The sequence below is a fragment of the Ascidiella aspersa genome, chromosome 8 (genome assembly GCF_963924565.1).
Source record: "Ascidiella aspersa chromosome 8, kaAscAspe10.2, whole genome shotgun sequence".
Taxonomy (NCBI): Eukaryota; Metazoa; Chordata; class Ascidiacea; order Phlebobranchia; family Ascidiidae; genus Ascidiella; species Ascidiella aspersa.
The window spans coordinates 4861724-4889269 of NC_139454.1; the positions used below are offsets into that span (position 1 = coordinate 4861724).

Genomic DNA, 27546 nt, shown 5'->3' on the forward strand with positions numbered 1-27546 from the left:
TGGTTTAAGTTTTTCTTAAAGCGATTGACTGTTCATTGTTTAATTTCTTGTCAAACCTATTTTTGCTGCATTTTGTGATGTTCTATCTGTAATGGTAGCTTTTAATCTCCTTTATTTTCGTTGATATTTCGTATTTTTTTGTAACCTGAATTCCCTATACCTTCAGGGTCAACTGTCTCGATAACCATTCTGTGGTTCTTTGTTGATTCTTTGCTGCTCTGTTCGTATTTGTAACAACAAATAAACCTGTATCTTAAATCAATGAAAGGCACACACGTATATGTGTTCAACAACTGTGATCTAGACCCTCGGAAGCTGCTTTTTACCAACGATATCTTATCTTTTTTACCACCGTATCTTATCTTAAATCAACACCCCTGTTTCAACACATTGGTTATATATACATACTGTACTTCTGACTTTCTATATACAAAAAGAATTAAATCAAACTTAACTATTATACCTACAATTTGCAAATTACTTTCTCCAAGACTACGGAGTCGGAGTCGAACTCGAGACGGAGTCGTATTTTTTCGTCTGGAGTCGGACTCGAACTCGAGTATAAGAACGTTTAAAATTTAACATTTGTTTAATTTAATTTAGAAATGACGTAATTGGTATCGGATGGTACGGTCGTAATTTTGCCTAAAAATGTCGGGTATCGGTATTGGAATAAGGCCAAGAAGGGAGTCGGACTCGGACTTGAGGACGAACGTTTAAACTTTAATATTTTTTTAATTTAATTTTAATATGACGTAATCGGTATCGAAACGCACGCTTTTGCCAGAAAATATCGGGTATCGGAAAAAGACAAACAATCGGACATCCCTAGCGTCGTGTGACGTAAAACGTTCAAGTTCGAAAAAAGCAAGCGCATGGCATTTTCTGGAACTTCCAAATCGCCTATTTACCGGTGAACAGTATTTTGCGGGTTTTTGCGACACTATAAAACGAAACGAGCATATACATAGCTCAAAGTGCATCGCAAATTGCTGGGTGTAACAATAAAACTTTCCGCGGCCCAAAAAACACATTTTTACGGGAATTCCGAGTGCTGTATTGCCAACGTTCCATGCTCTGAAATAAATAGTTTACAGGAATTCGTATATAAAATGCCATTCGCACTTTTCATGGATAATCATTAACGCCTTAGCATAAAGCCCGTAACCTGATGATTCCTAAGCTGTATGCTTAGAAACTATTTATAACTTAGAGAATAAACAAAATTGCATTAGCTAAATTGTTGGCATTTTATTAGTGCACTGTAAGTTTTTATTCTCATTTATTGTTCAGAATGTGTCACACTTAACCAAATTGGCGACTCACTTTCTACAAAATCGTTAAATTAAAACTTCACCCTAACTATACACGCTAAGGTAAAAGGTAGACACTATGATACAACCAGTTATCTAATGCAGGGCTGGGCAACCTTCCTAGACGCGTGCCTAAACCAACCTCAGAAAGGTATCTGCGGGCCGTAATAAATTTTAACTGACAATTATGCTTCCAGATACAATAAGTTGGCGAAATTTCCATTGTTAATGATTGTCATGGTAGGAGTTACGCCTTCAAGTTGAAAAAAGTTTAACAGTCACCTAGTTGAAATCGTAAAACATTGACAAATGGCCTCTCACCTAATTCGTAAAGAAGGTGACGGGCCAGCTATATTCATTGGCGGTTCGAATTTCCCAGCGGGCCGTAGGTTGCCTACCCCTGATCTAATGGATAGCATGAATTCAAATCTCGAATATCTGCCTTCTACTTAATAGAATAAGTTATTTTCAAAATAACTCATAGCTCCGCGGCAAACTTAAGAGTCTCTCGAGGCACATAATAAGAATCATATGCTTCTGTTGTAGAATGGTTGGAGGTTGTAGTAAGACGTAATAAGAATATCAAAACCCATACAGAAGTATAGGTAGCATATTGAACGTTTCGAAATACCAGTGTTGTAATGACTTAAGTCACTGACTTGACTTAAGTGCACTTAAGTCACTGTTTTAAAATGACTTGACTTGACTTAAGTCTTTTGACCAGAATGACTTAACTTGACCTAAATATTTTGGACAAATGACTTGACTTGGACTTGAGTCATTCTGTCAAACATCTTGGGATTATATTAAGTGTTTTTCATTTAAATGTATCTTAAGTTTTGCACATTAAACGCTTTTATTGCTGTATATTGCGTTTGTGTTATTTTTTTAGTTAAATTGTTGCTTATGATCTGACGATTTTACCAATTTTAATGGTTTAACCGTTTACTTTTATGTCAGTGACATGACTTGAAATTGACTTGCTCTCATAATGACTTGACTGGGACTTGACTTGTTATTTTTGCGAAAGACTTGACTTGTACTTAAGTTATTTTAAAATGACTTGTTTACAACACAGCGAATTACTCTTCATTAATTTTCAACATCATCATCAGTTCAAAATGTCATCCACTTCTTCATGGGCATTGATATTCTTATTATCGGTACCTCTGTTGTACATTCCGCGTTAAAAATCATTTTGCGGTAAAGTTTGAAGTGTAAGGTAGCGGTTGCGTTGTGTACACGATCGCAACATTTACTGCCTTAATCGGATCTCGTAAAATTAATATCAGTGCTTACAAAGCTCCTTTGTTTCTTGCAATGCTTTTAATGTTGCAGTTTTAGTACAGCTGTATACTTTATTTAACACCAAAATAATAAAACGATATTCGTAATAAGAATATCAAAGCCCATACAGAAGTAGGTATCATTTTGAACGTTTCGAATAACTCTTTATTCATGATTCAGATGTTGAAATATGAATAAAGAGTTATTCGAAACGTTCAAAATGATACCTACTTCTGTATGGGCTTTGATATTCTTATTACGTCTTACTACAACCTCCAACCATTATGCTCCGATGTTCCTATTGAAATATTGCAAGACTTGATACAGAAAGTTGTGTTTTATTTTGAGTAAGCGGTCATCTAATTTCTAAACGTGGAAATTCAAACGTTACGCAATATTAAGCTAATAGTGTTTTATTCTGCTTTAGATTATTACATATGGCTAAATTTTCTCGGCATATAACGGAACAGCCCAAATAAACAAAACGTTTCTTTTGCAAGCATATGTTTAATGATTAACAAATATACCTGTTGTAGCTCAAAAGGTGCGAACTTTAAAGCTTATACGGTAGTAATTGTAGCATTTAGGAACGAAAAACGATTCAATGAAACTGCAAGTTCTGTGTTTTATGCACTTTATTATAACTGAAAAGCGATTAAACTTAACTGAACACATGTCGTAGCACTATCAAAATGAAAATGCACATCTAGTTATCTTGCTAAACTGACAAAAACTTCGTTTTAGTTGCAAAGTTATTGTCTAATGCAGTGTTTTCAGAACTTGTTTCGCGGCAATACAAATACTAAGCGAATTTTATTAATTAATATGACATCTTTCGTTTTTCCATGCTTATTTTCTACGTTTTGGAGCATTCTCGCACAGAGTAAACCTCAACAAATGTAACCACGTGAACAACAGTATTTTACGACCCAAACAAATCTAACGGCCACAGAATTTCGGGTCGCGACCAATGGGCTAAGAAACACTGCACACATATGGTAACACAATCAAAACGAAATGTTGCACTTCTAGTTCCTTTGCTTAACTCAAAAACATCTTTTCACTTGTAACATTTTCGTCTAATGAGAACTCTAAGCACAGATACAGCTGCTGCGATTGCCACAAACAGTGCTTTATTGCATTTTCCCCTGCTTTACAACTCCAAAAGTCAAACAGAGGAGTATTGTTCTGTCGGCGAGCGAGCGAGCGAGCGAAAATACTACGTTTTACCATAAGGGCCGAACTTTATATAGGCACAGGGCTTGGCTCCAAAAGCGACCTGACAATGCTGAAAGCATCTATAAATGGCCATTTCGAACAACTCTCTTTTTTACCGCGGTATGTACATTGCCGGAAAAAAAGCAAAAAGATGTCAGCCCCAATTAGACTCTAATGCTACTGTCAAACGCTGTAAAGCTGTTCAATAACGTTTTTAATGCTTGAATGGAATTTTGACTGTGTTTGCATGCGCAAAATAAGCAATAGTATTGTTATAACATGGTGCGATTATTTATAATTGATTTTTTGTGTGTGTTGTTTCTCTAACGGAAGTTTGCTCGAACAAATCAAAATTTCTTACTCGTGAAGCGCTGTATAACCACTTTAATATTATTATGTAGCGCGAATTTGTTTTAAAATGTCCAGTTGATCCAATGCCAGGCTACACGGTGAAAAATAAGGTCTACCTTTTTTATAAGGTTCTGTGCATTGCCCTTATTTTAATTTACTGAGATAAATCATATACCATCCTTTTTACAGTTTCGTGTCTTATTTAGAAAAGCTGTAACGCTTTTAAATGAAGCTTTTATCGTGTAAACAGCATTGTTGACCCAATTGGCAGTCTACACAGACAAAAGAAGCAGTGAGCAATCTTTTTTAATCGCGTTTGGTGCAATTTTATAGCAAGTCCAAAGAGTAGCAAAAAAACTGCCCGAAAAACAGCTTCAGAAAACGGCCTGAAAAAAAAAGCTCTGAAAACGATAAAAAAAAAGCTCCCAAAATAGTTCTGGCCATTTTATAATCGGCCTCGAATACCTACCAATTGTCAGCTCAGCTTCAATAAGGAAATTTTAATGGCGGTTGCAGTTTTAGCGGCGCCTCGTCTGCCCAATTCAGTCGCGCGCGTTCCTTTCACTTTGATTGTTACGTCACACACGGGCGTGGGAATGGACCAAAAGACGCGATCCGTGTGCGCTTTTGAGTTTTTGAGTGACTCGTTTTGGGGGGTGGACGAATTACTTGTGAGGGGTGATCGAATGTAAGGCACGTCCATCTCAGTATTTCAATAAAATTGGCAGTTTTATCTTCCCATATAGTTCTCGTAAATTTGTTTTATTTTTTAATACTTCATATTTATATATGTCTGGTAACATGTATTACCACGAAGGGAAATGTTTTTGGCAGAAAATACAATAAAAAAAGTTCTTTGATAAGCCCCAAAGAAAGGAGACACCCCGTTGCATTGCTTTGCAATTATAAAACGAATTCCCCTCCGAATTTTATTCCCTAGTTATTATGTTCTTCACTCAGTTTAATGGGACGCGGCTATAAATTGAAGGTGAGGTAATCGTTTGATTTGTTCGCCTGCCAAAACTTTGCATTTGCACCTTTACTGACCTTGATACTTGTCACCAAGTTTGCGCTTTCAAAGTCGGCATTCTCCCAGGAAAGTTGTCTCTGCATCAATGCACATTGCACAGTGTATAAAGATGCAGGGCCCAATAGTCAAAGTCAGTGGTTCTTAAACCTTATAGTTTGTTGTCCATTAGAACAGTGTTTCTTAATCCTTTTTTTAACGCGGGCCGGTATAAAAATATGTTGGTTTGCGTTTAGCATGGTTTGCATAATAATAATCAAAAATAGCTCCTCTGGTAATTGTAATTCTTATCCACCGTTTCGGTAACCTATGCAAGTCGCCTTCGTCCGGGTGATTGACACCGAACGCTTTTTTTTCGGTTAAAGTTTTTTAAAATGGCATAATCGTTTTACGTTAAAATTGGCTTCATGAAACAAGTAAACTTAAGAAACCCGCAGTTTTTGGTCCGAAAAATGTGAAATCGAGTCTATATACATTTGAAAGGTGCTAAAGCGTGTTTTTTAATCGATATCTCTTCTTTTGCAAAGATTATTCCATTTTCAAGTAATACAATACCACCAAGGGGTCCACGGACCGCAATTTAAAAAAAAACGGCATTAGAATAATATTGTTTCACCAAACCAAAATAATGATATGAAATAAATAATTAAATGAATAAACAACACTAGAATTACCTAATATTTGACAATACGAATTAACACAAAAAATTAAAATTAGCTCATACGATTTACTGTTGTGTTAGTTAAACGCCTTTCTCGTAACAAAGTTGTATATTTAAGTCGTGTGCGGCATTAAGGTCAATTACCCTAATTATTAAGGTCAATTTCTTTAGTTTGCTTTTCACTTTGGAAAGCAGCAATGGACCTTAAGGCTATTATTTCGACCATGTGCTTATTGGAATACCAAACTTTACATTTTAGATAACCTCCATACAGAGTGATTTTATCTCTTTGGCATTTGGTACCTTGTTTTGGAAAACAACGAAAACTTCATATCGAAAAAGCTTATTTATAAAGTATTTTAAACAACTGCGCTAAACACTTTGTCAGTGCTATCTACTTCTAATGGGTAAATTACTGAATAACATCTAGGTAGCCTAATTGGCAGAAGCAGATCAATAGGTGGAAAGGAATGAAACATTTGTTACCGGGCATTTAAAACATCTTTAGCACAATCGCATTTAAGTCCAACATCCGGTTTAATGTAACACTAACGCATCCAAGTAGGCCTACTACTTTGGAATTGTAAAATGGCTCTTCAGATTTTTACTTGATCGGGTTAAAATTTCGCCATAAAGAAGACCAAGTTTATTTTTTTTATCCTCCATAAAAACAAAAAATAGACCGTTAACAAACACTTTGAACTTGCCTATGCCTTATTAAACCTGAATAGCCTAATTGCTAAAGTAAGCTTGGAACTAAATACAACAGGTACAGTGAATCTAATGACCACGCTATATAGGCTAAAAATATGAGCTTGTTGTTTTCAAAAAGCATACTTTGGTACACAACAACCCTTAGTTGTCTTACAAAGATCGAATAAGCTAAATCGGTATACGCTCGTTTGACGGTACTCCAAAACTCTTATTCTGACCTGATTAAGCACTGTTGTGCGAACAGAGGAATACAATTTGTCTACACTGCCACCTATTTTCCGTTTTTTAATAAAAGAAATACATATCTGCACACCCGAGATCTCGACAAAACGGGCCATGAAATCTAGACTGAATCCCCAAATCCTCATTGTGTGTTCTCGTATACAGGTTTCAGCAGATTCTTATCAAGCCAAGCTTTCGACAAACTGTGCAGCAGCTTATATTTGCCCGAAACATTGCGGCTCTTTTAACCCGTCTAAATTTTCTGCAAAACAACCCCGCTTGGGCTTCGACCTTCAACTGAAAGGTAAAACGAGATTTTCTCCGGGTTTACTGACAATGCAATTATGCCCTTGTGTCGTCATAACACCGTTAAGAATCCTTGTTTACCTTTGAAAGCTGCGGCCAACTGATCGGATTACAACCGCTTAGGAAACTAATCACACATTATAAGAAGAAACAGTGGTTTTTCTCTTGCGTAGATGAAAACATGTTTGTCCGACTAAATAACAGATGGGTTTGAATTTATATGAAAGTTGCAAGTGCAAAGTAGCACGTACCTTTTTAGTAAAACTGAATAGTTAAACTTGAAGGATGAAGGCCGGTATATTACTTCGGTTAGGAATGGCGAGTTTCGTTTCTGGTTTCACAGTAAATATTTTTCTAAGCTTATTTTTAGCTATCCATTACTTTCGCGGCAAATTTATATCGCTTACGTTTAATAATTTGTACACATTAAATCCAACAGTTTATTTAAAATTGTTTTCCTAATGAAAAATTTTAGTGATGAAGTTACAACTAGACGTCATAAATAAGTTACCTTAGAAAACTTGGGGTTATCGTTCAATGTCGTGCAAAATATGTAACCGTAAACTTAGTCTTTAGACATGAAAGAAAGACGTTTGTCGACTGGTACACAAAACGCCTGTCGACAGAGTTTAAGTTAAACTTAACACTAAGAGATTCCTTTCATCGCCGAATGAAACCTTTGACCGCCACAAAAAAGGTGTTTTTATCTTAAGATATCGAAAAATGAACTTTCATCGATGCTCAGTTATGTGGGTTTATACTAAAGTAGGTTTGATATTCTACCATTACATTATTTTGATGCGTAATCGTATCAAGCACTAACGAAGCAGTTGTGCGTGGCAGTGAAGGCAAATAGTTAAATATTGTAGAAGCATTCCCCGAACTTTCCCTCAATCTTAGTTTGTATAATACAATCAAACAGCGATGAAGCAATGCGCTTTCTCACGATCAACTATAAAGAGTGTGAGCAGTTTGCAAGAGGCCGTTTCTCCATACAAAAACCCCACAAATATAGAAAGAGGGGACACTTTCATTGCACCAATGACTGCTCAAACTCTTTGGCTATTTCGGGTAAATTTAACCTGGAATTGAGCCCAGTGACAAAGCTAAAAGTTCAAGTCGGACAAGATCAGGAAACAAACCGCAACTCGAAAAAACAGCCGCACGAAAAACATCGCGGCATCGCGCGGTGAACTTCCGAGCGGCCAAGGTCAAATGACAAATACTCTCAACCGTGAAGGTCGTTGGATTCGTCCGGAGCTATCTTCAAGGTCAAGGCGAAGGTCACAAGAGCGGTTAGGCACGCGATGTGACGTAGTTTATTTTTAATTTATGCTCGCCCGGTGTTTTGTTTGAGTTTTACCCTGTTTGCCATTTTTGCACAGTTGTTGCAAAAGTTTTTTTTTTTCAGTTTTGTGATCATCCCGCGACCAACGACGTATATAAAGTGAATTTCGTCAATTATTTAATAATATTTAATATTTTTTGTTTTTCTCCAATGACCTATTTGCTGAACTATCAATCTGCAAATAGTTTTGTATTCAATTTTACTTGACATTATTCAAATCGACTTATGCGCGATTTAATAAGGAAAATAAGTTAAACCATATAAAACTACTACAGTGGGCGACCCAACCTAATCAAAAGACGACCCTATTTCGGGTCGCGACCCATGGTTTGAGAAACACACTGGTTTAATTATATTGCCCAATCCACATGTAACAGTTTGCGACCTATATTTCGGTACTTTCGGAACCACTTTTGTAGCTGCTGGGTCACCAGGTTGAACGTTGGTTTAATATATTGCCTGATCGATTTTGGAACAGCAGGATGTTGTTTGTCCGGAGATGAGACTGCTGTGCCTTAACCACAAACCGCCTCGAAAATAAACCTCAGCCTTCAGATTGTTTATGGGGAGAGGTGCAAGATGGAAAACAAGGTCAGACATGTTGGTGTGGCTTGTTTGAATATGGTAACATGCTCACTGTGGATGTCTTACCTAATTCAGTAAATTCCTTAATTTTTCCACCAAGGAAACATGGGTGTTTTGTGTGGCAGCTAAATTAATCTAGAATAACTAAACATTTAAGCAGTACATACTATTATTTACTACTCACACACCACCATAAACAAAAAGTTGAAATATTTACCTTCTGCCTTTACAGTTTGAACTCGGGCCCTACTTCCGTGGCAACACCAGCTACCTAGTAGAGACTTGTCAGAGGAATGGGCTCGAACCACCTTACTGTTAACTCAGATATTTCCGCTCACCTTTTTGGTCAATGGGAAGAACCCAGCAACAAACACTTACCTACTTTCTTTGCGTTTACCCAAACAAAATTGTTTAGGAACCAAAAGAACAGCCGCTCCGAGCAGGCCAGATCCAGGTGGACACAGTGTCACGCCCTTCCCAAAAACTGTATTTTTTTCTTTTTATCCAGGTAAATGCAAACATATTTTTCACGCGGATTGTTTCTCGACTCGTTCCTCTCTGAGCCTGCATAGCTCAGTTAGTAGATCGACGGTCCCGGTATGACCGAGGTCGTGAGCTCGAACCTCACCACAAGCTAATTGTTTTTCTAGCCTGCCTTGCTTGCATCATGAATCGACAGATTCGGCGAGTCTGCGATAGCTTCCCGGTGTAATATTATGACAGCTTCCGATGGGGCTATCACAGTAATGTGTGTGTGTATTTCATTATTTTTCACGCCCTGCGTAGATTCCAGTTATGATCGCTTTAGCCAAAAGGCGTCGTGCGTCTCATCTCATCATCGAAAATGAAATTTTTGTCAACCTTAATCGATATAAAGGCGTTTTCGCTTTGCGCGAGTCAATAACATTTTTGAAATGGTGCTTTTGTATTGAAAGTAACAGCTCTTCCACCATGAACTTCAACAAAATAAATGAACTGCGTGTTTTTTCGTAGGTTACTTTTCGATGACGTCATGTTGAGATGTTGGTTTGTGACGTATTTGTATACAGCAGGGGTCGGGAACCTATGACTCGCGAGCCAGAAAAATCTAAGCTATCTTTTCACAGCATGATCAAATAAAACTGCACGCGGCCATGACAGCTCTCCTAACTTTATTTTACTTTTTTAACGCACATAATAGCTAATTTTCGGCGCTTCGCGCTAATCCTGTTTGTTTTCCAGACTGTTATCCTTTGAAGAAATCTCTTAATATCCAAAAGGCCTTATCAAAGTTGGGTAAACTTAGCTAATGACCCCTGGTCTACAGTAATTCCATGGAGAATAATGGTTGGAAACTTTAGTTAGCCGTTGTAGCAATAACGGAGACGTATAATTCTAAATCTTGACAACTAAGACTATGGTGAGATACGTTTTCTTCGGATTGTTAAGTAAACAAATGCTACTACCGCTGAAACAACTTAGACACCCTAATTACTAGTATGATATTTTCTATAAACAACTACTTTTAAAACTGGAAAACTCTCCGTTAGATTGCAAAGCGTGGGTTGAGAAGTTAAATTAATTAGGTATTGCATAGGCACCGATATCATCCTAGTATCGGACCAGTACCGATACTAACACTTGGCATCGGGTATTGACTTCAAACCGACATTATCGAGCATCCCTCGTTCCCACCAAATGAACGTAAAAGAAAATCCAGGCCAAAATTCATTCATCAAATATCTATTTAAATATTGTATTTTCCAATATGACACGCTGACAACAAAAACTCGTATAAAACAATTCAACCCTGGAAGTATGTATAGAAAAGCATGCAGCATTACAGGAAAACGTATGATACAGTTCAACGGCGATAGATACCACGTGATCTGCGGTTCCGCACCAGTGCGCATGTGATTGACAGTTAGGCGCGACAACAGAGAAAGTAGTTAGCACGGCAAACCTTTGCCAAGCTTTTGCGATTTCTGCACAACAATAACAATATTTTTATGTTGCATTATACTGTGGCTACCAAGCTTTGTAGTAATATTAAAATACAGCTATGTTAATTGTAATTGTTAACCAACGTTTCGGTAATCTATTCAAATCGCCTACTGAATTTAACCTCAGGATGAGTTTACAAGAAATCATGGTGAATTTACGAAAAGGCGATTTGAATAGATTGCCGAAACGTTGCGTAACAATTACAATTACCAGAAGAGCTGTTTTTAATAACAATAACCTATTATATTCCATAACTGTTGATGGCAGGAATTGCATCAATGAAAAAATGTATCAATTAAATAATATTTTTCGGAAAAACTATTTTATAATTCATATGATATTGGGTCCCATAAAATGCTAGGACATCATAAACCCATGGAATGCTAAGACACGTCTCTTGTAACAGAACTGTTGGAAATAAAACGTCTAATTAAAGCTGAGAAACACTCTTGTAAAATTAGATTAAAAACCTTTCCAGAACTTAGCTGTTTACCTCATATGTTCCTGCACAAAGCGAACATTCTTGTGACAAGAAAGTTTTGTGAACAGGCGCCTCACCGTCGCCCCCACGTGGCAGCATTCGTCGCTCATCTGAAAAAAACAAATTATTTCAACGACTGAGTCCTTAAAGCAGTGTTTCGCAACATTTTTTGACTTGCGGCACCCTACAGAAATTATTAATAGTTCGAGGCACCTTTGCTCGTAGTTTTGCTGAGTGGTTAACTGTAACGTTACAATAAACAAGATTGAAACAGTACATTAACTGTGCAACAAGCTTGAAAGAAAAAAAAAATTTTGGCACCTTTATCGTACACAAAAAATTGTACCAAGAAGCTTACTAGAAGAGCGAAAATTGGAATTCTAAACAATATGAAATACCTTTACCCTGGAGCGTTAAAAATCGCACCCTAGAGTGCCGCAGAACCACTGCCTTAAAGCTTTGCCCGAAGAAAACTGGAATTAGCGGTTACTTCTACCCTTTGGTTTTAAGGTAATGAGAAGGACCCAGGGGAAAAAACGAAAATTGTTTTCTTAACGATAAAAAATTTCCTTCAGAAACGAATAAATATTTTCAGAGATGACGTCACAAAGTTACGTCATAACGAGACATCTGAAACAACTAACCTTGGGAAACCTGAAATTATCGTTTGGTGTAATGCACAGATATGCAGCTGAAATATTAGTTTGTATAGACTAATTCTTATCTTTTTGTTATATACTTAAGAAACCTGCTGTTTACGAACGTACTTATGAGCCAATATTCAATTTAAATCGAATTTAAATACATTTTAGAAGATAGCAAAGCGTTTCTTTCCTTTTGAAAGAAATCGTTCTTTTGTTGATTACACACTAAGATTCCCATGACTTCATGGAACCCCGAAAACTAGTCTTTGTACCCACAAGGGGCCCATGGACCCTATAGTTTAAAACCCTGCTTTATAGCTAAATTGTTTTTTTTTTCAACTTACCGCCAGTTTTTCGGGCAGAGTAGGTGGTTTTTGAGAAGTTGTAATCTTCTGCAAACAAATAATTGTTATAAAGTCGACATTTTCGACCGTTTTTTTATTAAAACAGCATTTTTAACTCATGTATCATTACAAAGCTAATTTTTAATGGTAATGCTCACATTGAAACATATTCAACATAAAAAAAATCCAAATGAGTGGCAGCCCTGCTGTCTACATTGTAAACAACGACAACACCCATTGTTTCTTACATTTGTTTTTGGTGTGGTAACTGTGACGTCACTACTGATGTTATTATGACGTGTAGCCGGCGTCGCAGTCGCGCTCTCCGACCAAGGCCGCACGATGTCGACGTCGGTGACGACCTTGAGTTTGACCCTTCGCATCTTGCCGCCTTCCTGGGATCTCGACGTAGCGGCGGCCGCACCCTGGGAACCTGACGTTTTGCTGCGAGAAGCGTTGAACTTTGACCTCGAAGTGCATCGCATGAGAGGAAGCTTAAAAAACGATAAAAAATAATAAATTTTGTAAACTAATATTTTGTCTTTTGGGCGAGCAGAATTTTTAAGTAAATAAAATGCATTAAACTTTCAAGAAAAAATTGTTTAAGTGGAAAACGCCTCAACGCCTTCTCCTTGAATGTATTTAAACTCTGTACAGATTCAGATTTGTTGGATCGAAAACAGTAATTAGCATCCTAAGCCTATACTTGTTTTAGAAAAAAATCTTGATCCTAACCTAGGTGAACTAATTTTTTTAAGATTACGCGTTAAAAAAGAACCACTGGTTTAGAAGGATTGGAAGCATTAGAACAGGGGTGGGCAACCTTTTCAACACAAGGGCCAGTTAGGAAATGTAATGCTTACAGGAGGGCCGCACATCAAATAAACACTAGTTCATATTTCAAGCTTTTAATAGAAAAAGCTAATGAGCTACTGTAGGCTGCAACTACGGTGGTTTTGTCAGTGATGTCTATTGCGGATTCGGGAATAACTTTTCCTACAATTCCAATGCACCTTTCTCGTACTGATCGGCTCAGAACAATTTAATGAACAGCCTAAATTTAAAACCAGCTGTTAAACATAACATCTGAGTCAATATGCGTGGCAAAAGTGTGTAACACCTTGACCGTACTAGACAAGCGAAGTTGTTGCAAAACAATTCTTTATCATAACAACGTGACACAAGTAAAAGTTTATAAATGAAGATTGTTATGTAAAGGTGCTTTCCATTCGAGTTCAACTGCATTAGTGTAGCGGTGCAGCATATGGGTTGCATCGCACTTCAAACAGTAAACTGATAGAACATAAGTCCCAACATGGTGTACCCTTATTTAGGCAAAATTAGCTGGAAAAAGGTGAAGGGCCGCACAAAAAATGGAAAAGGGCCGCATACGGCCCGCGGGCCGCACGTTGCCCGCCCCTGCCTTAGAAGTTATATAACTCGTATAGTACACAAGCCTAGACGACCGACCTTTCTTTTAAAACAGCGAGGTCGAAGAGAAGGAGCTAAAGTGCAACAAATCCTCATTCCTCGCTCGATAGAACGAAGCCTTCGCCCGTTTCGTGGAATCTTGCGACCTGAAGTCGACTCAAGGCGTCTGATCTGCGCGAAATAAAAAACAACAACATGAAATAAAATTTTTTTATAGTTTCCTGCCTTAGTCAAAGTCTGACTTGGAGGAAATGTCTTCATATTTCACACATTCAGTTTTTCAACATGAAGTACTTTAGTTATAGGCTGCTTTTCTTAAATTGACAAAAAAACAAATTTGACTTTTGTGCAAACATACTTAAGGTGCAAAACCTGAGTAAGATTAAAAAACGTCTCTTAAAAACGATTACAGATTTTTTGCGTAATTAGTTGACATAGTAACGGTCTATTAAAATTTTCTTATCGGCCACCAATAAAAAACGTTAAAAACACCTAGTCATGCATTTTAAAGACAAATGCTTCTAATGTTAATTTCGTTTTAGAGGTCAAATTTATCAGATAAACAGTAAAACTCAAAGTTTGAAAACCCCAGTAAAACCATCATGACCAGAACCGACATTTTTTAAAGGAGTATATATTTCGCCTATACTGGCATCGTCAGTTCCTGCATCAAGTAGATTCACTATTAGACAAAGATTTTTTACCACCTTCAGTGCATGGTGTTTTTCCATATGTTGGGTGCGAAATTATCAGTTAATTCTTCACCAAATGCCAAACACAAACAACTTATCGGAAACTGCCTTCCCAATCTGGAACCTATACTAGAATAGGGGTTTGTTACGTCACAAGTAACCTATCAAAATCGCCGAGCGGAACTCCTTGGGGATTAAAGTCCTTTGGGGTGCCTGTTGCCATTTCAAAGCTGGTGACGGAAGGTTAGGAGAAATGAACTACCAGCTATGGTGAACTGCTTTAAGAGCGTATGTTACAAAGTAGTGGCCCTTGCATATTTCCTGAGCCCTTCCTTTGAGTGATTTCCGTCGTTTGCACCTGGCCTATAAGGCTCACACAGCAGGCCAAGCTATTAATGCACACGCAATAAATCTGCAGCAATGCATTGCAAACCTTCAGCAGTTCTCTGGGTTGAGTTTGTGTAACCTTTCATTGACTCAACTGTTTTGTGTAAAATTTTAAGGCAACGGCAATACGCTGATTATAATTTTGTCAATCCTTTGAACAAAAAATATAAATAATTTCTGCAACTTATGTTGAAATTTCTCTGGGTTGAGGCCCGCCTGCATTGCATAACTTATGGCCACCAATTTTGGTCGAAATCCGACGTGAAAAAAGAACAAAAAAAACGTCAAAAACGGCTATTTTGTTCTTTCTCGGTGATATTTCTTGCCAAATAAGTTCAATAGCATTTCTAAATAACTTAAGTCCCAGTCAAGTCAGTATTAGAATAAGTCTATTCGAAGTCAAATCCTTGTAATACAAAATGAAATGTTAAGCCATAAAAATTGGTCAACTCGTCCGGCAAGCCTTGAAGTGGTGTAACCTATAGTACTGAATCAACTGCTTTTTAAAATTTAATATTGAACGGGAACAATTCAATGTTAAATGCCACCGCGCTAATTTTAATCCTGTCAAGCCATAAGGGTAAGATTGAATGCTAACCACTTCTGACAAAAGTATGGCGTCCAAAGTCCAATGTATTCCAAGTTCAATACAGGATGTTGTTTTAGCTAAAATAAATTAACCTGTGTGATAATGAATAGAACGGTTTGTACAACGGCCATTGAATTTGTCATTTGGTTGTACACAAAAGTAGAACACATTATATAGCTTGGCCTAATTTCATTTAATCAGGAAACCACCAAAATCAATTTCTTCTTTAGAAAGAACAACTACAGTTGTTTAAAAAAAACAGCAATTTGAACAAAAAAGTTTATTTGGATGAGAGAGGGTTTTGACGAAGAAATAAAAAAATATATATATAAAATTACCGTGACGAACAATAAAAATTAGTAATCACAAACCCTTTTGAGGAAGGTTCCAGAATCGTGTTTAAGTTTGCGACAAATCCCGCCAAAATATTGCTGAGTCACAATCGGGCGACAAGGGACTTTCGTGACGTTAGCAGTTTTATCTTCGGTTTGATTTTGATGAATTCTGGAATAAAAAATCACCATTCTAAAAATTTAGTTTTTAAACCAAGCAAATTTGTTTTTAAACCAAGCAAGCAGCCTGTTTAAAGTGTCCTAGCCTTTGTTGCTACTTAAAAACACCCAATCTTACCAAGTCAAAACTGTTGCACAATTTTTTGGCTAGCAAATGTACAAGTCTTGTCCTTAAAAAACATTTTAAATTTGCAACATAATTTACAACTCTGTTAGGAATACTCCTAAAATAATACCTACAGTTCCAAAAAACACTAGGCGTGGTTTATGAAATTTGCGAAAACTTATTTTAAACGCTCAAATTCGATTTCGAACAATCTTTTTATGGAATATTGCATGCCCTTGCGGTAAGAAATTGAATTTGAAAAAAAATCGCCCGATAAGGGACTTGAACCCTTGACCGTTGGATTAAAAGTCCAACGCTCTACCGGCTGAGCTAACCGGGCTTGGGAATCCCATGGCGAAATGCAAACAACGATAGACCACGTGTACTGTTGCATACAAGTGGTAAAAATCACAGTCAAATAAGAAGGCAGGTTACTCTGCCTATTTTAAGGACTGTTCTAATAACCGATGGCGTAAAAGTGGTTATTTTTCAATGTGAGCAAAGCGATAGAAGTAGTTCAGCAAAGCTGGTAATCAAGCTCGCACCCACTTTATGAAATGTTAAAAATCGATCTTGATAATTCAATTACAATGCCAAAAAGATCGCAAAAAACAATAGACAAGTGTGTTGCATTCGAGTGTTAAAAATTACAGTCAAATGTACTAAATTATTTTAGACAAAAGATGCGCCCGATAAGGGACTTGAACCCTTGACCGTTGGATTAAAAGTCCAACGCTCTACCGGCTGAGCTAACCGGGCTTGGGAATCCCTTGGCCAAATGCAAACAACAATAGACCACGTGTACTGTTGCATTCAAGTGGTAAAAATCACTGTGGAATAATGAGACAGTTAGCTCTGTGTATTTAAACGGCAGCTCTGAACCCCAATGTCGCAAAAGTGGTTATTTCTTAATGTGAGCAATGCGATAGCAGTAGTTCAGCAAAGCTGGTTATCAATCTCACACATTTTATGAAATGCTAAAAAAGGGATCTTAATAATTGAATTGCAATGCCAAAAAAGGTCGAGTAAAGCGACATCATCTTGATTGAGACGTTTCAATACAAGCTTGTATATGATCTTTAGTTAATGTCAAGGTAATGCTGATCTACTTGACCTTTTTGGCTTTGCAATTCATTACCAAGCTACTTAACAGATCCATGCATATTGTACCCAAGTATATTGGGATCCATTAAAATGAATATTTCATATATTTCGCCAATATTGACAAGTCATAATTACTAGCAATGACAAACTACTGCTATTACTTATTAGGAGTTAAGAGCGATATTTCTTAAAAATTATTATTAATATTTTAAACATCTTACATTCAGGGCAAGTAAAAAATGTTTTTTTATAGAAAAAATATTATCAGAAACTGTAAAATGGGCGTCTGTTTTTATGAAACTTTTCTTTAACTTTAGTAGGTTGTTAACATTCTTAATACTGCCGTTTACCAATAAAGTACAAGATTTTGGTGAAAAGTAAGAAAAAGATTTTTTTTTTACTTTACCTTGCAACAATTGCAACGCCCGGGTTCTGTTGTCCGCCTCTTATAGTGCGCGAATGGTTGCTGACTTTTGAAGGAGTGTCACCAGCATGTTTGCGTTCCCTACAACAACATTTTTACTGCTTGCATTGCAATGGAGTATATAGGTTTACAATGACATATCAGGAAAAAGGGAATACACGTCTTAGTTTCACGGGAAAATTTTGTTAAGTTTATTTTTATGAATATTATAAACATACGGCGCTGCCCAAATATGATTTAAAACATTGGAAAAAGCAAATAAAGAACAACTATGTTTTGTTATTTTTGATGTATAAAAGATAATAAATATTTGATAGAATGATAGATTACTTTTTTTTTTCTTTTTTTTTAATTTGCAGGTTTTATAGGTTTACCTGTATTATGACGTCATCTCTAAAATGGTTGTGCCGACCATGGAGCACGCAAGCCAAAACATATTTCAAGGTTCGCGTAAAAAAAAATTAAAAAAACCCTGGGTTATGCTCATCAATATTGTTGCATATTTTGGCCACAATGTTTTTAAAAGCCTAACTTAAAATACGCACAACAAAGGTACAAAATATATTTTCTGTGTGTGTTTCTTACTCCGTTACAGCAGGGTGAGTTTTCCTGTAGCCCCTGACCTTGAGAAGGTCGCCGGGGTACTTTTCGAAGCACGTGTATCGTTGCGAGGATAAGGAGTAGCAACAGGGGTGAGCCCGGAGGCCCCCGGCGTGGTCAACCCCGAGCTCTTGGGTGCAGAAGTTGTTCAAGGCATCCCCTCTCTGTTGGAATGTAAATGTTGGAAAATCATAAACCTGGCCAGATAGTATTGGGCGAAAAAGTACTATTTTAAGACAAAAAATACTATTTTACGACCAAAACTGTAATTTGTTGACCATAAGTTTTATTGCAGGCTAAAACTGAAATTTGCTTTTTAAACTTTTGATTTAACTTACAGGGTTTGTAACATCCATTTACATGGCAGAAGGGGGGGGGGGCTCCGTGCAAATTTGAATTGTGAATCTAGTATATCTAAACCGGTTTGACGAAATCGTTTAAGCTTTTGGCCCTAATGGCGTCATGCGTCGAAAATGAAAGTGTGGGCAACATAAACGATATAAAGGCGTTTTTTCGCTTTGCGCGAATTAAAAAATATCATTTTTATAGCTTTTCTTTTAAAAACACCTCTGCAACCTGAAATGTTAAATAAACGCTCTGTTTATTTATGATGTTGTTTGTGACGTCACGTTTGACGTAACTTTGCAACGTCGCGTTTTTTAGCTTTGTGGCGTCATCTCTAAAAATATTGAGCAAAAATTCTAAATCCGAACCTGTTATATTGGTTGTAACCAAGAATATTTTTAGTCTAATCTAAATTATATTTGGTGTCCTCAAAAAAAAATTCTAAAAGAAAATAAGTTTGATATACCACAGAAACCTCAAAGAAAAAAGATAGAGGAAGCAAAGTAGACAAAAAAGATCAACGAAACAAAACAGATAAAAACAAATACCAAACAAAAAAAGATGATATTTGCAAACTTACGTATCCATTGACGCATGATTGTAGGGCTGGCAGAGAAATTGAAAGTTGGCAGCAGGATTTCCAACTTTGGGTGTAAGTTCGAATCCAAAACTCGCGTCGTCGCAACCACGTGGGGGCGTCCTCTGCAGAGCTGATCATCTAAAAATATTATAGATTTTTACTCGACTATCTTTCAACGTGTCTTGATATCTGTTTAAATGGGCGTATTTGCCTAATTATAAATAGAGAAGTCAGACGACATTATATAGAAACAAATTGCATTAAATCCTTGACAAGCTTTCGCATAACCGTGCTTGGTTTTACAATTTGTATTTATATAGTGCAACCTAATTAAACTGTTTGTTAATTCGCATATTATAACGATTTTGATACACAAAATTTTGGGCAAGAAAGAAAGGGACGTCCGGTTTAACATCTAATAACGTTATTTCTAATGATGCCTGATATTTGACATTTTATTCAGAATAAAATAAAGTATTGGACGTCCCTCAAAGGAATTTAACGATATAAGTTCGTATAACATCGACTGGTGCAAATGTTATTTTGAAAAAAGATGCGCCCGATAAGGGACTTGAACCCTTGACCGTTGGATTAAAAGTCCAACGCTCTACCGGCTGAGCTAACCGGGCTTGGAAAAATCTGGGCGAAATGCTAACCACAATAGACCACGTGCGTTGCCAAAAATAGCAATCATACATTTTAAAGTCGACAGGCTCTAATAGTTTTGCCAAGCTTCAAGATTGCTTCGTAACTAACAACTAGCCTAAAATGTCTATTAATTCTTACTTTGTAACAATTTGCTATTAAATACAGATCTTAGCTAAAAACGTAAAGTAATATGAAAAACACTCAAGTCAAACAAATTGGACGTAAAAAATTCACACTTTGGATGAAGCAAGCTATAATTTCAGCTAAAACCAAAAAGAAGTTATACACCGTTGAATATTATTTGAAAAAGAATAAAACTAATTCCTAAAATACAGTAATACGTGTTGTATAGAGCTTAAAAAAGCTAAATTAATCGAAATAAAAAAGTGCGCCCGATAAGGGACTTGAACCCTTGACCGTTGGATTAAAAGTCCAACGCTCTACCGGCTGAGCTAACCGGGCTGCCGAAAACACGCGTCGAAATTGCCTTGTTATATCCTACCTCAGGCAAAGGAATTCGACTGCAAATTTGCGGTCTTGTGTTTGTTCGAGCAAAGGGCATTGGAAACAGAGGAATTTTGCCATTCATCAAGTTTTGTATGCTGGATAATCCTGCAGAAGTAATAAATAAGAACTATCAAGTTAATATACATCACACAAAAATGGTTATATGTCAGTTTTCTTTACATGTATTTGCAACGAAGCAAAATATCTTTTTTACTTATACATTCAAAAGAAGAAACATTTTACAGAAAATCCGTAGGCCAATAAAATGTGTAATATAATCGCTAAATGACGTTGCAGTACTTAATTTATCACGACATTTAATCAAAAAAGTCATTAAAGAACATCCTTTGTATTTTAAACGTTTTCTGTTTATCGTACAATCCCAAAATTTGCTATATATTTATAGTATCAACCGTTATTTACTAAATTTAGCGTGTTAGCTTTTATTTTTACAGCTACATACCTTTCGAGTTATTTTGTCGAAACGGATTTCCATTTACTTGAAACGCTAACCATGTTGTTATTACTACACACAACCTAGCTAACATATTGCTGTCTTCTGGTGAGATAAGAAAGTTATTACGGTACCTGAACAGTGTGGCTACTACTATTGACATACAATTACAGGCCTAAAGCGGTGCTGTAAAACTTTCCGGAGCCTTATACATTATTTAACCTCAATACTTTTCCAACTGTCACTCGCTTTGTGGTTTGATCGGAAATAGCTTTTGTCTGTTGTAAGAAAACAAGATTTATGACAATTGTGCAAATAGATTTTGTAAATGATCTATTTGTGCGCGTAAGCCGCATCTACTTGGCTACTAAAGAAACAATTTACAAGCGCAAGTAAAAAGTGCCAAACTGAGCTAGATTACTTCCTTAGCGAGTCAATTGGGGAAAGATACACTTACTTCAAGACGGGGATTGTCACTGCAGCTTAATTTAAAGGTGGCTGCAGCCAACAGTTTGTTAATCAGCTTTCGATATATAACACCTTATTTACTTAAACTTCGTTGTATTAAAATTGTGAATTAAGCTTATTATTATTGCAATATTTTAAATATACAATACCTACTTTTAAATTATGCAAACGTCGTTAAATTTCATTCCTGTAGGATAAACACAATACCTTGATGTCAAACTGTTAGTGTGAATAAATCTATCATATTAAAGACGGAACTGTACAATTCCACTGTGGTTACCTCGGTCATCAATGCCATGCGCCAGTCGTCACATCAGGCCCGTCAAATATGTCACCTTGACTTCCCGTTGGGAATTGAATACTTTCCACAAGTAGCGGTATTGAGTCGCATAGCGATAGCGTGAGAAAAAAGTTGAAAGCTTCTGCGGAAGTTTCTCTTCCGCATTCCGTCGATTCCATGTCAAACAAATGTTTGAAGTCAAACTTTAAATGCACTTTAGTTTCAAGTAGCGTCATTCATAACAAAAAAACGTTGGATTTTAGTTAAAAGAATAGAAGATGGAGGGAATTGAAAAGTTAATGTGCCTTATTAAAATTACAGTTTTTCATTTTATTGATTTTGGACGTAATGTTCGTTTATTTTGTAAGTAAAATTATAATATTGCCCACAAAACAGCAAAAACACCCGAATTCTAATTGGTTATAATAAACTAAAGGTTTGGTTTATCAAAAAACAAAATAATTCTGTATAAATGTAGGAAAAAACAACACTTGCTTTAATTAGGCTATATAATTAAAGATAATTTTAGAAGTGTAAAACTCAAACATATTTTTTATGTTTGTAGTTTATTGTATCAACTGAAGGTTTGTTATACCAAAAAACGAACTAATTCTGTATAAATGTAGGAAAAAACTACACTTGTTTTAATTAGGCTATATAATTAAAGATCATTTTAGAAGTGTAAAACTCAAACATAAGTTTTGTTTGTTTCTAGTTTATTGTATACTGCCATGTAAAAACGTTATTTATTAAAATATATATAATTTTATTTCTGATACTGTTTCTTGACTTATCCAAAACACAATGGCAAAGAAAACAACCAAAGCAGAACCAAAAGAAACCATTAAAGTCATTTGCTTGGGAGACAGTGCTGTTGGAAAATCAAAGTATGTGCTTTTTACTTGTTCATTTGCCGTGAAATATTTAAATATTTTGTAACCTGAATTTTTTAGAAATACACAAAAATGTGTAAGGTAATAAAACAGATTTTATATTTTGCGGTAAATATCCTAATGATTTTTAATTTCTTTTCAGGTTGGTGGAAAGATTTTTAATGGACGGATAGTATCCTTTATTATTTTTTAAAAAGATAGTGTTTTTAAATAAACTATAGTAGTTAGACGACAGACGTAGAAGGAATAAAGGTTTTTAAACAATAGAAAATTATTACCTACACTTTTGTATGGGCTTTGATATTCCTACTACATCTAACTAAAAAAACAATAGTAACTTTACTTCAAAGATAAATATAATAGTTGATGAAGGTTTTTCTTTAAAGTACATTTTACATAAAAATCATAATTAAACACACCATAAGCTTTATTCTTTTTTGAACTTTGTTTTAAATTTTGATCATTCTCTTTAAATTAAAATTCTACATTTATGACAATTTATGTTATGTTAATGTTTATAATAATTCTCTTTCCTTAACCACTCGACTTCAGCAAACCACAGCAACTTTCTACTTACGCATTGACTCTCTTCAACTATGAGACAAAAATAAATGGACAGAAAATTTCAGTCGGTAAATAATCAAATTGAATGTATTTTATTGAAAAAAAAAATTACATTAAACATTTAGATTTAGGTGCACTTATCACGGATCTGTTCATAATCTTCAAAAGAAAAAGAGTGGCCCAAATAAATGATAAAAGATTCATACTTTTATTTTGCAAAGTTTCGGCAAGTGCTTATGCCATCATCAGTGCGTAAAAATGAGGTTTAACTAAACTGATGATGGCATAAGCACTAACCGAAACTTTTGCAAAATAAAAGTATGAATCTTTTATCAGTTATTTGGGCCACTCTTTTTCTTTTGAAGATTTAGATTTAACTTTATGTCTGTTTTTAATAAAAGTTTTTATCTTCTACTTGGATTTTGCTAGTAGAATTCTGTAACATGGAAGACGTTTATTTGGTCTTAAATACTTGTGTGTTTTTTGTTTTTGGCAACCACCTTTTTTGTTTGAATCTAGATACGTGTTACAAGTTAAATCTCATAAAGTAAAACAACTGGAGTATATCTTTTGCAGCTCATGAAAATTAAGCACTAGCTGTAACATTCTACATCGTTGACACAAGTATTGCAAGAAATTGTTTCACATAAAAACATGGGCAAATATTTTCACTTTTGTGAGTTCATAAGCAAATATTTACTTTTCAGCTGAAAAATTGTTTCACATTATGTTGGATCTCAAATAAATTTTAAAACTGTGTCAGCGTAAATTACCAAATCAAATCTTTTAAAAGACACAATCAGAAAATTACATGGTTCTTATGTTTTTAAATATGAAATTTTCAAAATTATCTGCATAATTTAACTTTGTAAAATATTTGCATATGTTTTGCCCAATTTGTTTAGGAAAAACGATGCAATATAAACCGCATCAACTTTGGTTTGGCTTTAAAGCGTATTTATTTGTTCTCTCGTATTTGGTTGTGAAATGTATTTCCGACTGATGGCAAAAGGATGGCTTTATCAGCAAACAGACAGAACGCAGCAATTCAGGGTTGCGTTATGCTATGAGGGATTTCTTACAAAAAGTCTAGCGTTTTACCGCAATGTAACATGTTGCCTGCCTTTGTAAAGCCAAAACTTTCATGATTTTCTTGTTTTTTCAAAGATTTCTGGGATACAGCCGGACAGGAACGTTTCAGTTCAATGCACCCATCGTACTACCATGACGCTCACGCTTGTATATTAGTATTTGACGCCACCAGGAAAATAACCTACAAGAACCTCTCTAACTGGTACCAAGAGTTGAGGCAGTTTCGGCCAAACATACCATGTCTACTTGTTGCTAATAAAATCGATGGTGAGGACAAATTAAAAAGTTTGATTGGTATTTTGCTGTTATTTTTCTTAATTCTGGTAGAAATAGCCAATTTTACATCAATTGTTAGAAAATAAAAATTTGACAAATGTGATTTTTAAACAACAGTGATTTAAACTTTCTTAGTTGAAGAAAAAAAGTAGATAAATAAGGTTATACAGTATACACATGCTTCGAAATCCAAATGCCGCTAAAGTTACAAATTTATTATCAATGCTGTACCAGGTATATAATTTAGTAGGCGTACCCACTAATTGACTGCAAAAAGTGAAACTAGTTCTCTGATTTAACATAGAGGATGCTAAATGAAAATTGGAGTGATTATTTCTATATGTTTTTTGATATTTATTCGCTCACTTAACATGTTTGATGACTTTTTAGTTGATCTTGGAGTTACACAGCGCACTTTTGCTTTCGGCAAGAAGCACGGATTACGTCAATATTTTGTTTCTGCGGCTGATGGAACTAATGTAGTAAAGGTAACTACCTGTACATTTTTTTGTTGTTGTAAACTATGACCATTACAAATGAAGTTTTTTTTAATAATAATCCATAATTCATGTACCGCAAATATATAAACTTTTTTACTTGCTTGATATAACATTTTATCATCAATATTGAAAAATAAACTGGTTTAACTGGTTGTTTGGAATATATTTGCGTTGCTGTTTGACTTTGACAATGTTAAACATTCTGTATTTGTTTAGTTATTCCGTGACGCCATAAAAGCAGCTGTTCATTACAAGCACAACCCAACAGATTATGTCGACCAAGTCTTGGCTGAATTGGAGGTAATTGGTTCTTTTTAGTTTTGGGGCCTAATGGCTGGAGGTTGTAGTAAGACATAATGAGAATATTAAAGCCCATACAGAAGTAGGTTGCATTTTAGAGTTAGGAATAAAGCTGTTTTCATTTTTATGTTAAAAATGCATATAGAGATATTCAAACTGTTCAAAATGATATCTTCTTCTGTACGGGCTTTGCTATTCTCACTAGTTCTTTTTAGATAGGCAATTTGTCTACAAAGTTTGCATAAAATCTTAAGTGTTGCTCTACTTTGGTAAACTCTTCTAAAATATGTGTTAAACCATATTTTTTTATAAATTTTATTCTTGACACAAACAATAGTACGGGCTTTGCTATTCTCACTAGTTCTTTTTAGATAGGCAATTTGTCTACAAAGTTTGCATAAAATCTTAAGTGTTGCTCTACTTTGGTAAACTCTTCTAAAATATGTGTTAAACCATATTTTTTTATAAATTTTATTCTTGACACAAACAATAATAGAATATTTTTTCAGTGTCTGATTTGCAAAATCAATTACTTTAACTTCTAGTTTTCTAGCAAAATTTAAAAATACTGTTAAGGTACTTGTTTCAAATGCTTCAAAACATTTCAACTATTTTTTATTGTTGTGAATTAAGCCATTATAAAACTTCAAATTTAGAAATAAATGTCTTGTGAACCAATGCTTATGAAGAGCAAAGGTAAAAAACAGCATTTGGAAATATAAGCCAAAAACAAGTATGCTAGTACCTAGTACGGCCTATGTATATAACGGTTGTGCTTTTATTATCTTTTGTGAATCTATAAAATTGATCTGAGATTTATTTTTTCATAGAACCTGGAAAATCTCGAGCTTTCAAAAGAGGATGAAGATCTATTCAACAAACTGAGCCAAACAGCTTAGAACAATCAATTATTCATTAGCTTTAAAAAAAAGAAATTATATTCATTGCTGACTGGTACAGTGTTACCGTTTTAATTCAAACTCAGTTGAATTTAGATTTTTTTGTTGATGGTTATTTTTACATTAGTAGCATCAAATTGATTAAAAATAGTTCTGTTGTGTGTTTACATAAAGTATTTATTTTTCAAAACTATCATCGTTTGACACCATCAATCTACTTTCGTAGCTATTTAATGTGAATATTTGCAAGCACCTTTAAAAAATTCAAGCATTTTATAGCATTTATTTTGTTATACTAGTTTTTCTTTCTTTAAATACATGCCAAACATAATTATTTGTACTAGTTCTTAACCTTGTTATTTCATATATCTATGTTACGTGAAAGAGCTTAGCATTCCTTGGAGAATTTGTTCAAAAATTTATTGACCTGTTTTAACCTAAGTTTAAATAATTCCAACGTAATTTTATGTTTGTTTTTTAATGTCAGAATATTTTATTTATGTTTGTTCGTACTGCTGATGTGTGTTTGATATAGAAATATTTTAACATTTTCTTAAAAAATTATTATTCTGTATAATTTTGTTGGATGATTCTCAACGATTTTAACGCATTCAACCTAACCAAGATAAGATATATACTGAAGTAAACGAAGTTTTACATAAAACCCTTATACATTTTTTACACATGTGTCCACTGATTTTTAACCCTGTTTATTAAAATCAGCCCAACAGCTCCCCATGTGGACAAGATATCGCTGTGGTTTTAGATTTTTGAGTATTATATGTGGTTGAGACTTTGCACATTCCTGCCGCGTATTGCATCTTGTTTGTGGTCGTAAGTGTTCAATAAACAACGTATCGCTTATACATTGTCAATTTGTATATCGCTAGAACCCAGTCAGCTAGTTTTATTCCCGCTTTTAAAACATTCAAAACATTTTTAGCCAACTTTATTTAAAAAAGAAACTTTTCAAACGTGTAGAAAAGTTCAACAATCATCGTGCCTAGCACTGATTATAGTGTACATTGTAGAATTGCTGGTTAAATGTCGTTTAATCAAAAACAGTTTTTCTGGTGATCACGACGTCGATGTCATTTACTCTAAAAAGGCGAATAGGTCGCCGAAACATTAGAGAAGAAATATAATTACCAGAAGAACTGTTTTTGATTAATATCATGCATGGTAGCAACAGTATATACAAGTGTCCACTGTCCTTTATTTAGCTGGGTCTTGAGACTGACCTGCCGTGCTGTGTGACGACCACAAAACGTAAACCGCGAAAGTTGTAACCATTATTATGTTCTATTTCGCTTACCAATCGCAGAATAGTTAGTTTCTAAAGACAGCCAGAATCCCACTCTTTTATAATGCGCCAGAAATTCAAAAAAATCACCTATGTGAATTATTGAGA

General features: G+C 35.2%; 2 protein-coding genes and 4 non-coding genes across 6 annotated transcripts; 1 reads left to right on the forward strand and 5 right to left on the reverse strand.

The window, feature by feature from the left end:
• Positions 1 to 10753: 10753 nt before the first annotated feature.
• LOC146135284 (uncharacterized) lies at positions 10754 to 20966 on the reverse strand. The gene is made up of 11 exons (XM_083395080.1): positions 20873 to 20966; positions 20405 to 20514; positions 19255 to 19392; positions 18315 to 18493; positions 17712 to 17810; positions 15955 to 16087; positions 13955 to 14086; positions 12733 to 12978; positions 12485 to 12532; positions 11509 to 11606; positions 10754 to 10996 (listed from the first exon to the last, which is right to left on the reverse strand). The coding sequence occupies exons 1-11, from the start codon at positions 20955 to 20957 to the stop codon at positions 10936 to 10938; spliced, it is 1329 nt and encodes a 442-aa protein (XP_083251206.1). The 5' UTR covers positions 20958 to 20966; the 3' UTR covers positions 10754 to 10935.
• Positions 16469 to 16541, reverse strand: Trnak-uuu (transfer RNA lysine (anticodon UUU)). The gene has a single exon. It is a non-coding gene; the product is annotated as a tRNA-Lys (tRNA).
• Positions 16888 to 16960, reverse strand: Trnak-uuu (transfer RNA lysine (anticodon UUU)). Its single transcript has one exon. It is a non-coding gene; the product is annotated as a tRNA-Lys (tRNA).
• On the reverse strand, positions 19811 to 19883 carry Trnak-uuu (transfer RNA lysine (anticodon UUU)). Its single transcript has one exon. It is a non-coding gene; the product is annotated as a tRNA-Lys (tRNA).
• On the reverse strand, positions 20292 to 20364 carry Trnak-uuu (transfer RNA lysine (anticodon UUU)). Its single transcript has one exon. It is a non-coding gene; the product is annotated as a tRNA-Lys (tRNA).
• A 1365-nt stretch (positions 20967 to 22331) lies between the features above and the next one.
• On the forward strand, positions 22332 to 26999 carry LOC146135289 (rab-like protein 2A). The gene is made up of 7 exons (XM_083395081.1): positions 22332 to 22498; positions 22647 to 22676; positions 23057 to 23136; positions 24236 to 24427; positions 24827 to 24924; positions 25153 to 25236; positions 26067 to 26999. Exons 1-7 carry the CDS (start codon positions 22416 to 22418, stop codon positions 26133 to 26135), a joined length of 636 nt encoding a protein of 211 aa, XP_083251207.1. The 5' UTR covers positions 22332 to 22415; the 3' UTR covers positions 26136 to 26999.
• Positions 27000 to 27546: the final 547 nt, after the last annotated feature.